The sequence below is a fragment of the Pelecanus crispus genome, chromosome 7 (assembly GCF_030463565.1).
Source record: "Pelecanus crispus isolate bPelCri1 chromosome 7, bPelCri1.pri, whole genome shotgun sequence".
NCBI classification, from domain to species: Eukaryota; Metazoa; Chordata; class Aves; order Pelecaniformes; family Pelecanidae; genus Pelecanus; species Pelecanus crispus.
The window spans coordinates 17,612,500-17,630,758 of NC_134649.1; the positions used below are offsets into that span (position 1 = coordinate 17,612,500).

An 18,259-nucleotide genomic window follows, 5' to 3' on the forward strand; every position below is an offset into this window, starting at 1 on the left:
CAAAAGTAAACAGATTAAAAAAAGAAAAAAAAAATAGTTAACAGTGTAGTAGCTGAAATACTGTTGCAACACTATACAGAGTCAATGGTATACCAGTCAAAGTAGGACTTACGTGCTTTCATTCCTGTGAAATATAAGAAATATTGGTGTGAGATTATCTACTTGTCTGCCCATGAATATAGGTGGCAGACAAAGAGAGCAAAACGATCAAGAGTCAAACAGTCAAAGCCTGGTGGCTTCCGTTGGGTAAAAAAATCACATTTGCCTTTCCAAAACAATCTGTATCATAATGCAAATCCAAGTGGTCTTCCCTTACCTTCTGCAAAAGGTTCCCATTCATAAAATCGACCCATAAATGGCTTGTTATTGTATGATGCACATTGCACCTCTCTAATATTTCTGCTGCTTTCAGGACACATCTGTTTAAATAAAAAAAAAACCAGTCACATTATAATCAACAGCAATGTTGTTATTGCTTTCTTATTAATTTGCTTTAGAAGGTTAATGAAGGCATTGCCAAATTCTAATCCAGATGAACCATATTAACATCAGGACACTCCTTTTCTCTAAACCAGGTAACAAACAGTGTGCTTTTAAGTAACAGTATCAAAAGTGCCTGTAGAAAAAGAATGAATTTGTGGAGTTCATGGAGCAAGAGTTCTACAAAAAAGCAAATTTTTTATTGAGCTGTCATTTTCCTCAGCAAAAAGATGACACTTCAAGATAAATTCAATAAATTAGATCAGAATCATTTCCTTTCCACAATAGCTTCACATTTTTCATTATTAATTTTCTGGGCTCAGATTCAACAGAGCTGAAACACTTAACATACATGCTTCCATAACTTACTAAAAGCTGGCCACACCAGCTTCTTCTTCTCATCCTATGCTTCAATACCATATTATTGCTTTTTCTTTTTTATTTCTACATGCTGCTATTACAGTCATTGCATTATTTTGTATTTTAACTGGTGCCTTCAAATGCTGGCTTCAGAGTTCTTGAAGCTAAATAGTGGAAAGATCTTATATACAGGCACGTGCGTGCATGCACACACACACACACACGTACTGAGGCAGGGCAAGTTTTACAGATAGAATTAACATCTTTTATTAGGTCACCTGCAATGCAAGCCTTTGGCAGACAAGCCTGGTTTAGATGTGAAGCAGATTCCAAAAGTAAATACAAGTTAAATACTTAATTACTTTGTTCTGCCTGTATCCTCACACTACAGCAGTTAGAGCAAAAGACTACTCTGTGTGTGGGCACACACAAAGGGGAGAAACATTCTAGAAAAGGCGGCGGCTTAATTAGAACAATTTCTGTACTGGGAGAAAATAGACAAGCTTGGGTCACAGATGCATTTTTACAGGTAGCCTTTAGATGATCAAAATAGCTATTAAAAACACTATTCAAGAACACTAGAAACCACATGAAGAACTGGACTAGAACAGCAGAGTATTTTTTCTATAGGAGACAGATTTCAAGGGAAAACCAGAAACAACGTTATATGAAAGCAGTATGGCTAAATAACTGCGTTTTTAAAGGGAACAGCAAGAGAATCAGTAAGAGCTCTTGTTGCAACTTCAAATCAGTTCTCTTATATTTGTATAGAGGGAAATGTTGGTCGTCTTTGCAGTGAAAGCCAGCACACCAGAGGTCCCAGAGGAGTTCTTGCTTTGTATCCACTATCTATATATGAAAATGCTTGTAACTGGGTCGGTGAGACGTCAAAGTCAAGAGTTTTCAAGTGGGCTATAAACCGTACCAAAGACACGCCTGGGGGAAGGTTCACGGACCACTTTATCTTTTATTGGAATCACAGTAACAAATCTTCTAGAATAAATACTGTTTCTGGCCAAACAGCCATCTGTGCTTTGTTCGCCCACCCTTCTGAGATCACCAAGTACATGCAAATATTGTTTTCCGCAACAAACCCTCTAATAAAAAAAACAAACAAAAAAGTTCCCCTGAAAATAGGACCATGAGCCACCAAACTGCATTGGAAGGGCGGGACCAAAAGCCTTTCTAGTGCCAAATGCGGAAAGCAAAGCTATATTCCCACAACTGAAATACACACCCTTACATCTGTGACACAGCAATGCAGCAAGGGTAATTCAGCCACAACAACTAGCCAACCAAGGCTAGGAAGCTGACATTTTTCATGGAAAACAATTTTAGCACAAACCCTAAAGGTGAAGGGACAGAACCTGAGCTGGCATAAATTAAGGTCAATACATTAAATTACAGCAGAACGACATCAGTTTACACCGGCAAAGAACCCAGCCTGAAGGGTTTCTCTCCAGAAGGGTTTTCCCTTTTTTTTGGCACATGTTTTCTGACAGTCTATTGTGAAGCTTTGTTGTTTCTTGTTTTTCCTTTTCTGAGCCTTGAGCTCATGCTCTTGTGTACCAGTATTTCTGGCTCACAAACCATTTCCTGTACACCCCGTTCATACCAACTGCAGACAACGTATGAATAAAAAGATCAAAATATTCATTGCTGTTGCCAAAAAATAGTGACACCCGTCCCTTCTAGGATCATTTTTATATAGCTACAACTTCTGGTTTTAAACTTACTGGAAGTTGCCCCCAGGACAGAGGCCCCATTGCTTTAAAGCAGGACAAAGGACTGACAAATACACTAAACACTGTGTAGATCAAGCCGAAATCAGAAGAAAAGGCTAACTCAGTAATGTCCCTGCTACTTTAAAAGTTCCAGCTCAGCTGCCCTTCCTCTATTTCTTTCATCAAAGTTCAATTACAAAATAAAATTTTGAGTAAAAATTTCAGAGTGTGACCTGATCTGCAAAAACTCTTTGCTTTATTCTTTATACAGATTATACTCATTTTTATTTTTCAATCTCTTTCAAAAATATTTTATTAAAGAGATAACTATAAGGTGCAACTAGTCAAACCTACTACACTTCATGACTCTCCAAGGCTTAAAAGAGTTATACTATACTCTACGTATATACTAGCTAACAGCTCTACAACATGTATTAACCCCGCCTAAATTCTTAATGCATAGCTGAACGAAATGACAGTTTTACGTGGCCTACTGCTCAGCCCCCCTGAAAATGAAATCCTTGAGCCTTTCTCAGAAGAGCTAAGAGTGCTAGGCACTTTCTCTTGGCCTTTCTGGCTTTTTAGCACATTTTTTAGGCAGAAAATACACTGTCACCGCTAAAAGGAAAAAGCATGACCCTGTACAATCAAAAGTGAAACTTTAGCATAGGGGTTTCTGTAGATCCTCATTTTTATTTATCGCTGCGAGTACAACCTATATTTACGCTTTTATTTAAGTACTATCTCTGTCACAAATGCACATAGCTTGACTATAAAACTAAAAGACAGCTACGAGCATCTGCGATGAGAAGACGACAACCCCAAAGAGAACTCATATTTACAACATCTAACAGTTGTACCTTCCAGAGTTCATCATTTGCTTCCCTGCTCACACAAATGGCTGGGAGATACTGGAAGATGACTGAGGACAAAGCCAGGATTTCCCATAGCACCATCCCCTGCAGCGCGTGGTCTGCATCATGCAGCAGGTCACACCTGCGCTTGGCTCACGTCCTGCCCGAGGGTCTGCCCATGACAGAGCCCCTACACCCCTCCTGGTCCCCTGCCAAAGGAATAGCAATTTTGCTTTAAAAAGCAAGCATGTTGGCCTATCTACAGACAAAGAATGTTCCTGTGCCTAAGCCAGAGAACTAGGATTTAAACAACCTGTATCTCTTTCCAAAAATCTTCCAGAGGCTTTCGGAATGAACTTTGCTAAAATATTTAACCTTCTTGTGTGATTATCCCTCGGCTCCCCCTCAGTGACATGAGGGCATTAGGATTGTGCTGCCTGGTAGGGACTTGAAAACAATTTTTTGGAAAACAAAATGTTGACTTTGATTCATTGTTTTGTTAATGACCGATCTGGAATTTCATTTTTTCCTCAAAAACTTTTTTTTTTTTTTCTTCTGATTACTGAGGGAGTTATCTAAAGTTTTTCATAGAGGTTTTGATGTAAAACCAGGATGACCTCTTTGGACGTTTGTAAAAAAAGAAATAAAATCTCCTTTTTAAACCAGGTCTGATAAGCAAAAAAATGTACGTTGCATCTACTAAGATAAATTTCAGATTCCATCATGTAGAGGCAGCTATAAATTATTTAGAAAACTATACTCTATGCTGGGAGAAGTTTTTTTTAATTATTATTCTATCAGTTGTGCACTATAAAATTAGAAACAGCATATAGAATCCATAATTTTCTATGGTTTTAGATGATGTCTCTCCTACTTAAAATATGCTGCTTGGAAAAACCAATGCTGTAAATTAAGCACGTGGGACTTGATTCAGCTAAGTACCTTCAAAGTACTGGACATTTTCACACAAGGTAAGACGCTTTCAGAGGTTCCACTGCTGCATTTTGATGTGGCTGTTTCAATGAGTATGACATCTCGGCCAACTTTTCTTCCTGTTCTTTCAGAATGCGAAATTAGCAGCAGCAGCAGAGCACTGCGTTGATGAGGCAGGCAGGGCTTAAGAAAAAACATTTTAGAAGTATCCCTTTGTGTTTTGGGACCTCAGGCCAAATTTCTTGAAATGCACGGTGTCTGCAGTTGATAGAAACTTTGCATTTCTGAAACAGTAGTTTTATTTATGCCTCAATTTCATCTGAGCTATGCAGGTATGAAAGTATTCTGAGGGACAGCAACACACAGTACTTCTCTTTGTCATGTACCATTACAGCTTTCTTAAAATGAGCTGCTAGTACAGCTAAGACTGTAAAACAAAGAAGCCACCCTACTTGCTTTTTAGCTTTTGGGAAACATTTGAAAAGCACAGTTTTTTAACAAATCTTTGACACTTCGGTTAATTAATGAAGTCTTGGCAACACACCAGAAAATTATCAGTCCACCAGCAGATGTGTGCTCACACGGGATGCACGCCTGCCATTAGCAAAGCTGTTTCAGAGCTGCACTGAGATAATGCACTTCTGGAAATGCATAAATGGGCCATTTTGATCCTGAAAGCACCTCTAAAGGCATTTAAAACGTTGATTAAGGTTTTTGGCACTGTTTCATTCTTATGACAGTAACTGGCAAACTCTTTTTCCAAGGCCCCATAGTCCTTCTGGATTCTCCAGGCTCAGGCATAATTCATAATTAAAATTTTCTATGTGTGCAATACTATACATTAAATTAAGCCCATGTAATCTAGTTTTCATTTCTGCAGTGGTTCTATCTAATCATATTAATCCTTTGACGTTCCAAAGGATAAACACATCTCCAAAGAAAAATAATTAAAAAACTTGTTTCTGAAGCAGTAATCTGAATATTCTTTCATTTTCAGAACATACTCTTAAAAGTGGCGTGTCCTTGCAATATGCATACTATATAAATCCCAATTCTTTACACAACAATCTACCATGTCTACAGTGAACTTCTGCTCTGAAGTGCTGGTGCCTTGTTCCTCCTGAAACCTATGGAAGTTCCATGTCCATATCTGAAAGCAGAATCTGGGGTCCTTCAAATTTTAATTCTGCTAAAGTGTTTCTCTTTGCATTGCCAAGGATGGTGCATGCCCCTATTAATGTTACTTAGAATCAAGGCAACCTACTTTTGTCTAGCTGAACACACACTGAAAGACAGCAACAGATCCATTTAAACTACTGGAAACTCTTTTATTCCCCCAATAGTTCTCATTTTTAAAAATAGTAACAGAACATGAAGACAATTGTCTGCCAACTAAAAAAGAAATAAGGTCTATTAAATGTGCCTAGATAGCTGTGGCACAAAATATCAGGCAGATTTTTTATTAAAATGGAAGTGATGCTTCTGAAAAACAAAAATATGCAAGAAACTTTAAAATGCAAAAATTTAAAAATTATGTGAAGAACAGCTCTGCAGTAAAAATACTGCTAGCCAGCTCTAGTTACAGTCCATGACCACAGACAGTACACTATAAATGTCTGGCTTGACACAGAATGAAAATTAACATCTGTGAATGTAGTGGTAACTGGACAAGTTTATGAGGAATGAGCACCTGTATTGACAAAATCTCAGCACTGCCTCAAGCGATGAATTTACACCTATGTGTCTGTTGCAATGGAGATTAAGCTTAGTTATGACAATCATCATAAACTACTAATTTTCTTTCCTAACCAGAGAGAGATTCTGAAGCGATGCAGAGTCTAAGGGAGCAAGAAATGCAGCGTTGCAGCCTTTCTCTTTTCCCTTATTGCTTTCAAGGAGCTGCCTGTCATAGATGGAAAAGACCTTAGATGCGTGCACAATAGAAAATCATTCTATTTCTGCCCAAATCCCATTCAGGTAGCAACGAGCTTGCGTTTGGAACAAGGAAGATGGTCCGTGGCAGAGCTGCACACCAGGGTGCCTGCCTTCCCTGATGTATGTGCTGGTTCCCACTGCCATAGGTAAGGGACCTGCCACCGTCTCAGTCTGGAACTTAAGAACCCTTTTTTCTGTTAATGATTTCAGCTTTGCACCAAGTCCTCTGAATTTAACTAGAAAAGTCTTTGAAGTGTTACCCAAACCTAATCTTTATTAACTTTGCAGTGTATCAGACAAATAAGGTATTAATGCATAATGTGGCAAGTGCATCTATTACCGCTTTACCTTTTTTCCCTTCCATAGCACTTTACAGCTGAAAACACAGTTTGTCTAATAATGGGGAAGACCAGCCAAACAGATGGAAAAAGAAGTATTTCTGCTTAAATTTACAGGTTTGTGGCTTTTTTAAAATTCTCACTGACAGATCCATCTGATTAGATTGAAATAACTTATTTTATTTAAGAATTTCAACAACTTGTAAAAGATTCAAGTCCAGCTTTGGTTTTAAATAAAATGTTAGCCACTCATCCATCCCACACAAAGCATCTACACTGATCTAATGCGCAAGACTGGAAAAGTTTGACGCTATAAGCTTAGGAGGGGCTCACCAAAGAGCTATAGTAGGAAAATTAATAGTACAGTTCCTCAGTAGTACCAAAAGTATGTCAAGGAAATCATCCATTTCTGTTTATTGCTAAAATTTTACAAATGCTATTCCAAAAAAAACCCAATCAAACAACCAAAAAAACAATCTGAGAAACAATAATTGGTTTGTACACCATTGAAGTTTAACAATTAGAAAATGGAAGACAAATACTGAAACAGACCATGCTGGAACAGAGTAGCATCTGGTGTAAAGTGATATGCAAGTATGCTAGGTAGTCAGAGCTATGTCAATTCACACCTGCCAATGATCTAGCTCGTTGACTGTTGCTAGTCTTTTTTTGATCCAGCAAAAGACCAGATGACTATCAACTCATTCCAAAGGCGTTTTTTTCAAAATGTAGTTACTATTTTACTGTCCCAGATTTCTTTTAGTGCCCAGTTCCCTGAGCGAAGTAGTACTTCAGTATCGAGTCTGGAGTGTGCATAGGATGTTCTTTACATGATCCCAATCAAGCATCAAAAGCTTGGCATCTGCAACAGAAATCATAACTACTTTGTACAACAGCTGTTCTCAGTCTCAGCAGTGGTATCATTTTTCTATATAAATAACGCTGTATAAAAAAATCCACCAAATACAAGAATCCCTCCATTCAAATACCTATTTATAGAAACACTACATAATGCTCAAGGTGCTTAAACTGCACACTATTGCCTCATTTAATGGGAAATCAATGAAAAGTTATTTCCATTTGACACAACCTGGCTCAAAGTCTGAAGAATGCCTTAACATGGAAGCTTTCAGCTTTGTTGCAGATTCAGTGTCTCATCTGTCTACATTGGTCAAATACATCTGAAAAATAGAGCATGTTTTAATAGTCATCTGCAGAAAATGTGAGGTTTCTGTACTAGAGGAGAGTTGCTTTAATATAGTAATAGTAGTGTTCTTTATACTAGAAAAATCAGCCACTTCAAAACCCTTTTTGAAAGGCGCCACAAATTTCAGCTTTGAAAGACCCCAAGACAAACTCATACTTGATGCAACTCTAGTGAAATCAACAGACTTAAAGCAAAGATGGCAGATCTAGTCCTCGTAATTGGTAGAAAATTATGCCAATGTGATAAAACATCTACTCTAGGGTTTCCAGCAGTATTCCATTCAATTTTTAAAAAACATGGTTCTTGGAGCAGCCTATTCTTTCTCGGGTGCAGTCTTTAAGTCATGTAGGTTTCATTGCTTTACTCTTTTATTCTACCAGCTTCATCAGTACTGGGAGCAATCCTCTACCCATTTTCTATACGAACACCTAATCAATTTAAATGGAAGTTCAATTGCATGCATGCCATTTAAATGTCTGGCCTTTGTGTGGGAGGAGGGGCTACCTGAATGGTTCCAGCAGAAGGACTGAAAGCTTAGGGAAATTTCTGATTTGTACTACCATGATATTACACTTTTTAATTAAAATCCTTACTACAGCAATAATCACAATATTCTTAGAGAAGGATCTCTATCTAAGTGACAACCAGGCCACAGAAATGTTTGACAGTGTTATATGAGGTAGAAATGTACAGGCATAAAAAGTACAGGTGTTACTACATCTAGGATGAATTCTAAGACTGCTGAGAGAATGTATTTTGTTCTTTTTTGTTGTTTGTTTTTTTTTTTTTTTAAAAGAGCTACAATGTGGAACAGTTTGTTTTCCACAAAAAGTCAACGGTTGTAGAGCACTGTAAATGTAGCTTAAAAATTACTATGAGTTTGCAGGAGCCAAGCGTAAGAGAAATTATAGCATTATTCATATTTTAGAGTTCTTGTTTCCATCAAAAATGAGTTTCTGATACAACACACTCTTACACTGTTTCTGCAATATATTCTTCCTTCTTAGGTCATACTACTTGAAAGAAAAAAAAAGCCACCTTAAACTAACTAGCAGATGTATTTACCATATTTTATAATGCTGTGGTATAGCTATAGCTGGTAGCCCTGTCCATTTACTTATGAGTTCGTCAAATTTTAACCATTCAGACTAAAACTCTCCACTCCTGGTATCTGCCTTAGTCTCATTTTTTTGACTGAAGTATTTCATCCAAGAATGAGTCTGAAGGAAACAAGAGGGAACAAGTGGGGGTTTTTTTCCCCATGCTTCAAATATTCTGATAATTTTTTTGTCAAAATATAAGTGCCTGTTCTATTTTAATGAGTAAAATGAAGTCAGCCAGGAAAGTGTTTTTTTGTCAAGAACACATCCTCTGCCTTTTATATAGAAATCTACCCAAATATAGCCAGGCCACGAGATTTTGAAAAAAATGCTGATAATCATACTTTGTACACGTTCAGTCAAAACTTGCTAAAGTTTTGCAGATAAACTACTGGAACAATCTGTTTACAAGAAGCATATTCTACTTCTGAGGCTAAAAGAGGCTGAGAAGTTTTCCAGCAATTATTGGTACATGCTCCTGAGGTCTGTATTAGGGGCAGGCACTGGAAATGAAAACAAGATATCTCTCTCTCCTGCTCTTAATAACCCCTTGAGCCTCTTGCAGGCAGCATGGACAAAGCAAGGAAGCAGCCCAATACAAATGCCTGTACCTAAAATGCATGGAATACTTTGAAAAAACTTGGATAAATCTTGGGACTGGGATTCAAGAGATGAGACTGGATGAGCAAGTCAGCTGAAGAAGGTACTGAGAAGAAGAAAGCGAAACTGGATTAAACTGGAGAGAAGCTGGGGAACCTTAGTAGCAGAAGGAGAGACTGGATGCAGAAGAGATGGGGAGAAGAGACGGGAAATATTACACAAGGTACTAAGAAAGTGAGAAGTGTGACTGAGCAAGAAAATACAGTGGGGCAGCTTCTGCTAGAGGGAAGCAGCAGAGATGGGCTGTATTTGGAGTAATGATTTTGTATTTGGTCTGTACTGGGACCAGTGCTGTTTAATATCTTCATCAATGACATAGACAGCAAGATCAAGTGCACCCTCAGCAAGTTTGCACACAACACCAAGCTGAGTGGTGCGGTTGACACGCCAGAAGGATGAGATGTTATCCATCCAAAGGGACCTGGACAAGCTGGAGAGGTGGGCCTGTGTGAACCTCATCAGGTTCAACAAGGCCAAGTGCAAGGTCCTGCACCTGGGACAGGGCAACCCCCGGTATCAATACAGCCTGGGGGATGAAGGGATTGAGAGCAGCCCTGCAGAGAAGGACTTGGGGGTACTGGTGGATGAAAAGCTGGACATGAGCCAACAATGTATGCTTGCAGCCCAGAAGACCAGCTGTATCCAGGGCTGCATCAAAAGAAGCATGGCCAGCAGGTTGAGGGAGGTGATTCCGCCGCTCTACTCTGCTCTGGTGAGACCTCACCTGGAGCACTGCATCCAGCTCTGGGGCCCTCAGCACAAGAAGGACATGGACCTGCTGGAGCAGGTCCAGAGGAGGGCCACAAAAATGATCTGAGGGCTGGAGCACCTCTCCTACAAGGACAGGCTGAGGGAGTTGGGGTTGTTCAGCCTGGAGAAGAGAAGGCTGCAGGGAGACCTTATTGCGGCCTTCCACTACTTAAAGGAGGCCTATAGGAAAGATGGGGAGAATCTTTTTAGCAAGGCCTGTTGTGACAGGACAAGGAGTAATGGTTTTAAACTAAAGGAGGGTAGATTTAGACTGGATATAAGGAAGAAATTTTTTACAATGAGGGTGGTGAGGCACTGGAAAGGGTTGCCCAGAGAAGCAGTGGAGGCCCCATCCCTGGAAACATTCCAGGTCAGGTTGGACGGGGCTCTGAGCAACCTGATCTGGTTAAAGCTGTCCCTGCTCACGGCAGGGGGGTTGGGCTAGATGACCTCTAAAGGTCCCTTCCAACCCAAAGCATTCTATGATTCAATGATTCTGTTCTATGAATGGCAGAAACACCTGTGGTGAGAAAAAACTACCAACACCATGGTAAAGCATTTTCATCGCCCTGTAGTACTGGTAGAGAGTAAATTCCTTCTACCATTGGCTCAACTGCAACGGTCTGATGAGTCCTGTGAACAGTGATGTATCACATGATGGCATTCTAGGTTTGAAGGCTTTTTCAGTTTTGTTTTAAAACTATAAAGTTACATACAGTAAGTCACAGGACATTAAAAGAATGTTTAACCTCAACTTAGAAGAGATTGTCCATGCAATTACTATATAACTTGGCTCTTTCTGCCTGTGAGGTCCAGTCTCAACTACATGATTACATACTATTTTTTTCCATATGATCTATGACTCATTCAGTGTGCAGAATGGACTTACTCTAGGGATGAATTGGGAATGTTTAGTTAGAAGACTTATTTATACAATCTCTGTCTCATTCACTGTAGAAGCTAGTAGGTATAAAATGGACATACAGAACAAGGAACATGAAAGACAGCCTGCAGTTTCTGGAACTAGCTACTCTACCAGTTTTTGGGGAAAAAATGTCACCTATGGCGCAATTTACTTAATCCAATCCTTTCTCAATTTGTGAATTATGTACTCTCTGTTCTGGAGGTCTGACTGAAAACCTCTGGATCGGATTTGCAGATGAGCTGCCAAATCATAATTACAGTTTTGGCCAATGCAAATTTTGCTTTGACTATTGTCAAGTAATAAATATGATACTGAACATGGAAAAAAAAATCCAATCCCAATTACTCAACATGGGGCACAAAATTCTTGAACACTTCTTTTAAACCTCATTCTTCCATATCTCAGCTCCCTTTCTTTCAATAGAGATTACATCTTGCTATCACACAGCAGCTTTGTGAATGTTAAATCAAACACTGCAGTAATAGTATCAATGACTAGTCCTTAGAGAAGCCATTTTTTCTCATCTTCTGCAAGGAGCATATTTAAGGCAGGGAGCCAAAGGCTGAATAATAAAGAGAACAACATTGAGCAGTGTATCACTAAGAACTAAGCTGTTGATCTATGCAGGGACCCTGGGGGAAAATAATATATTATCAGGTAATTAAATAATTTTCTTAACACACAAGACCTACCATAGGATTGTTGACAAAACTCTAGGTCTGAAAGCTCTAAACCTTTGCAGGTTTGACTTTGTCACATTAAAAGAGTCCTTTTACTGGCACCTCGCTGCTCAAAGTAAAACTACAAGCCATCACAAAAAATTGTCATCAAAACATGACCCAAACTGAGGTCTCAAAACAGCTGTCAAGATAATTAGTATGCTTGCTATCTTTAACAAATAATAATGCAAACAGAAATACAGAAAAAGAAAAACAGTACATTGCTTGGTTGGGAAGTTACTGAATGTTGAAGTCAAAAGCCGAAGACAATTTGCACAAAGAGGCAGGCGATGTTTCCCTGGCTTCTGCCCCCTACAGATCACCCATCACCTCTCTAACACTGTGGTGACATATAAAAAAATACAGGATTGGCTTTTCCACAAATATAAGTCAAGAGTCAGCCTCACCAACCTATCACTAGCAAGAAACTCTGTTTTATCAATTACACTTACATGTCTCTCCGTGTGCAATATGCTGCCCATAAAGGTGTTATTTCTGGACAAAACACACAGCACACTTGATGAAGTACTAGCAAAGATGAGACAGAGCACCACAGCCTGATTTTTTTTTTTTTTTTTTTTTTTAAAATATCGCCACTGCTTTAATTATTTCTGGGTTTTGCATTGTTCTGTATGCAGTTAGCTCTTAACGTATCATATGCAAAAGTCTTATTTAACTGTTGTGGGCACCACAGGGCATGTAGTGCCAAATTCCATTTTCACCACTTCTGGGGGAGAGGGTTGGACTAGCATCCTTCAACACAACTATTCTGTGGTTAGGCAAAGGAACACATGCTTGCTAGAGATAATCTTACATTTATGTTTCCTAACTTTCTATGTGAGTTTTGGCCATCTGCTGTTTTCAAGCCCTGCTTAAAAATCTAAAATCAAAAAACCCCACAAAACTAAAAACTCTAGCAACAGCACTGCTAACAGGCCACTTTCTCCTTCAGCAGCCTTAGCTTAACTTTGGCAGCTTCTCCTGCACTTCTTTCTTCCTCCACTCACTTCGGCCAGTACAAGAGAGGACTGGGATTGTACTGGTGGGTATTTTCACTACAAGTTCCTATATTCATGTAATTTATGTTTTTTTCCTGCTATCTGGCTTGAAAATGTGCCTTAAACTTGTTCATTGTTATCAGCAGTACTGAACTAATCTCCTAAAAATACCCGGAAAAAATTACTTCTTTCATGTACCAAAGCAGATGCTGACATCTCACAGTAGGTGTTTTCTATACCTGTAATTAATGGGAATAGTTAACAAATGTTCATAAAAACAACATTTGAAAAAAATTATTTGTAAATTAATTCAAAGGATTTCCCCTGATCAAAGTTTCTAGACATCTGCAGCTCCCTCTGCTTCAAAAACCTGGATGCAATTAAACTAACTTATGAATAAAAGGCAAATTTCTTGTCCAAGTTATAGGAGTGTTGAGTAATTATGCACCAGAATTTCAGACAAAGACTTTTGTCAATATGAATTGACAAAAAGAAACAAAGACAAGCTGGAACACCTTAAAATATCTCCCACAACACTGTTCTATACAGATAAATGACAACTACTCAAATTTACAGTACCCTATTAAACAAATCTACAAATGTCAGGAATGCAACCGTCTGGTTGCAACTCTGAAGTCACAATTTTCATTGATTAGTTTCCTCTTTAAAACTTGGCACAGAGGTTATGTCTGAACAGCAACCAGGAAATGTATCTAAATCACCCTGCAGTCATGTTTTATTGCACAACAACAAAAAAAATCGCTTAAGCTTGACAAGCATCTGAATGAAGTTTCTGAATCACTCCACAATATTTTAAGTGCTAATGCTGCTATTCAAAACTGATGAAGTGATCAGATAACTGTGGATCCTTTCCCGCCTCCCTCTCCTCCGTGACACATGCATTCCATTTACTCTAAGAATTAGAAAGGTAACTTCTCAGACAATTCCAATTGCTACATGAAACCTACCATTCATAGTTCACCGGGAAGTTACGAAACAAATATTTCAGCCAACTGACAGGCATTTTGTTTTGATTTTGAGGCACTTAGATGAATTATTAACATTTTCATATCACATTATTGCTACACATAAATGAGGGTCCGAATCTTCAGCTATTCTTAGACACAAATTCACTCATCTTCAGCCAGTTCTCCAGCTTCACCATGCAACCCATTTAACAGGCTCAGGACTTCAAAATAAACCTCACAGAAGAAAAATGCAGCTCAATGCTTCCTGCAGTATTGTAAAATACTGAAGTAGTACTGTTAACCACACCTTTTGAAGTACTTCTGTACATTAAAAAAATCAAGAAAATATATACTGGGAAGTTGACAGAGCCTCTGGAAAACTCAGCTCCCAGAATGCTCAAGCTAAACCCCAAACATACTAATGGTGCTAAATGTATATGAATTGGCTAACTCTTATGCTAAAATATGGAAACTGTCTACCACTTATAAACACCAAGAGAATTCCCTACGATATTTAGGAGCAATAGCATGAAATACAAGAAAGAAGTTGAAAACTTAGGTTGAACATCGCAAGGATTATTCAGACATTTTTACAAGAGGAGGGGTTTTACATGGAGAGAACATTAACCATGATACATTGTCCTGAGCTATATTCATAATGGTTTGAGAAACTTCGCATTTAATGTGAAGTTATGTATGGCCACTGCTTCAAAAACAGTACTATTGTCTATGGAGTAAACATAATTGCAGTCAGCATGGACACTGGCTACAGATTTTCCAAATTTATGGTGTGAATCCCACTTCTTTCATAACATTGGAGTGGATGGAAAACATGGGTGAAAGGGGTTGGTGCCATTCATTAAAGACCAGAACTCAAACTACAAGCATCTCACAAAATGCCTCAATCATAAAAAAGTTTGTTCTGCATGACACAAGGCAGAGTTAAGATGGGTTTCATTGATTAATTATGTTAATGTTGGCATTTCTTGCGTTAAAAAAATATAATTACTCTATGTGTAAACTGAACATTTAAGTTTCTTGCTGTGTCTTTCTGATAATGCCCTCGCATATTTTGTAGATCTTTATCACTGATACATACTCTCAACCTTTATTTTCCAGTGGAATATTTCTGTTTCATTGCCTTAAGCTGTTTATTCTATCCTAGGCTCTACTATATTTTATTCATATCTTATTAAATTGTCTTTGGAGAAAGACAAAAATCTCATCATTTCTGTATGATGCAGAGAGTGTTTTTGCACAACAGGGCATTAGAGCACGACTCTTGGACTCCTAGATGCTAAATTAATTTAAAATACTTTGATCAATGAATCTAAGTTAAGTAATTCAATTTTCAGTTAAAAACCATAAGCATTTACACATCAAAATTCTCTGAATTGTGTGATTTTGGCCTTATGATGAACATTTTACTAGATTAGTAAGTAATTAACCTAGTAATAATTAATTTGTCTAAAACAGCTAACTTTGTGTTCTGTTACTGCCACAAGTACAGAGCACATTTGTGGAATAAAACTATTTGAGAAAGCTTCTAAAGTTACCCCAAAATATTTTTCCTAATGATTTAAGGCAGACATTTTCCCATAATTACTTAAGTTCTAATAAGAACATCATAATGCAAAATATTTTCTAATGCATTGTTCTCAGCTGTTGAAGGGGATGTCATAAAGCCACAGTGCAGAGATGCAGAGAAAACAACTGTGGTCCAAGAGCTTTAATTGAAGATGTCTCTATGTGACTCTCCTGCATACACGGGACAATTGATCAAACTATGTAGGACATTTTACAAGTGGTATCTCTGTGCCAGTGCCTGGTAAGTTAAGCCTGTATTAGTGACAACATATTCTGAATTAATATTTATCAAATTCTGCTGCAAATATCAAAACAGTCAAAGAAAGGACAGTACAACCCAAAGTAATGTAAGCTTTTAAAAAGTTTCCTATACGCCCACGGAATGTCAGACTACCAAACATACGTACAATCCCACAGTGTCTGCAGGGAAAATTCCTCACATAAAGTCAAGGTTAAATTTCCTCAGGAAGAGGTATGTCATCATAACCCCATTTTGCCACTTATGTCAAACACGTACTCTATACAAATCTCAAAACGAGAATAAACAAACCACACAGTAGCTCTTTTGGAATAAGAAGGGGCTTTTCAGTTAAAAAAAAAAAAAAAGTTCTCTTAAAAATACATAGACTTCTGTTTGTCTTTACCTCAGTATCTGAGCATCCCAGCTACATTAGAGAGTACATACATCCCTGCAGCATCCCACACCACTTCTGAAAATACCTGTCTGGTAATTACGTATTCTGTTCCATATGAAATTAAACATTTCTGCTTCTACCTTTGTCAAAACTTGAAACATTGGAAATGTTTCATTTTCTATAGAGTGGAAAACTTTCAAAAACACTTGGGCAGAATGCCAACAAGCTGGTAAAATGGCCTAAGATCCCAGGTGCCATGGGAGCTTGCCAATGCCTACCTATGTGCTTAGGTGACAGAAAAGCACATCACTTTTTAATGGACTCAACACATTCCTGCAGAACATTTCAATTCTATTTAATTAGGGTTCTGCATCCAAAAAAGCCTTCCAATGGAAAAGTTTTAACTCACACCAGTCAAAATTAGTATCATCACCATTAATATTCTTTATGGAATTAAATATATTAATTTAACCCATCATGATAGAGCGGGGGATTGTCCCTGAGCCTTTTACCTCACCTCATCTCTTCAACCGTAAAACCTCTTTCCGTTTCCAAAACTGTCTTCTCAGATACTTTGCATTCCCTGCTATGGTGCCATTCTCAAGTTCTCTCCACACAGGAGCACACATCCCAGTAGAGAACTCTTACTCAGAACCAAAAGCTGGATTTTCCATAGCTGTGCTACCAGAATAATAGTATGTATAGCTGAAGAGTCAGCATAGAAAGTAAAAGTAATCGTTGCTTTCTGATCCTATCTAGATACTTCTCCAAAACACAAGCTAAGTATCAGTCACATAAAATACTGGGAAAGGCAACATAGTCTAACTGGAGACATGACAGTAATCCATATGAATCAGTTGGTAAGCTAGCAACTGTGAATGAAACTGGACAAGCTCAGCAAAATTTTATCCATAAATATCTCACTGAACTCTCAACAATTAGTCTTTCATATATTTTTGCTTGGTTTTTGCAAATTCATACACAAGTAAAGGTATAAACTTGGTCAAAAACATACCTCAACCCATAGCTAAAGACAATTTAGATTTTACATCCATTTTGCATTGCTCTTCATGGTGAAACTCATATATTAATTCCTCTGCCTATTTTTTCATACTCCTTGCTGCACAGTAACTGAATCACAGAAACAGTCACTATTTTATTTTACAGGCTTTCTAACCAGAGCATTTAAGTGGTGATGATTACTTTGTGACTTCAGACCCAACTGTGTTGGTGCAATTTGGAACGTGAACAGGAGAGGTAACAAGCTGTCAGGGTAAGCAGGGCCTTCTGGCCTGAACTGGCCACCAAGGACAACATAGAATCATAGAACGGTTTGGGTTGGAAGGGACCTTTAAAGATCATCTAGTCCAACACCCAGCCATGGGCAGAAACATCTTTCACCAGATGAGGTTGCTCAAAGCCCCATCCAATCTGACCTTGAATGTTTCCAGGGATGGGGCCTCCACAACTTCTCTGGGCAACCTGTTCCAGTGTCACGCCACCCTCATCATAAAAAATTTCTTCCTTCTGTCCAATCTAAGCCTACCTTCTTTTAGTTTAAAATGGTTGCCCCTTGTCCTGACACAACAGGCCTTGGTAAAAAGTCTCTCTCCATCTTTCTTATAAGCCCCCTTTAAGTACTGAAAGGCTGTCATAAGGTCTCTGCATATTAAGGATAGGGACATACTAAGAATTAATGTCTTCACCAACAAGTCATAATTCACTGTATGTCTTGCAAAAAATAAAACGACACAGAAAAGAGGCACTCTGTATCACCAAATTTACACTGCAAAACAAGTAGGCTTGAATGTCTAGAACCTTGTGTACACTGCCCAAGCAATCCTCAGCCTGAAGTTAATTTACAAATATATTCTCACACATTCAGACACTCACGAAGACCTAGTGACTTGGCAATGCTTGAGAGAATTAATAACAAAAAGCGCTCAGTAAACAAATGTTCCATTTGAGTTGCTTCCTTTGTTCTGGTGACAAACAACGCAAACAAGTTTGCATTCAAATTCTATTTCACCCACACGCCTGTATAATTCTCTTTTCTTTAATGCAGAGGGAAGTAAGGAAGATTTAC

General features: G+C 38.3%; 1 protein-coding gene across 1 annotated transcript in view; it reads right to left on the reverse strand.

Annotated features, from left to right (window-relative positions):
- Positions 1–18,259, reverse strand: part of THSD4 (thrombospondin type 1 domain containing 4) — a 323,270-nt gene that overhangs the window by 265,883 nt on the left and 39,128 nt on the right. The window contains exon 5 of the mRNA XM_075714358.1: positions 317–419. Coding sequence (XP_075570473.1) covers positions 317–419 — 103 coding nt within the window. The remainder of the gene's footprint in view (positions 1–316; positions 420–18,259) is intronic.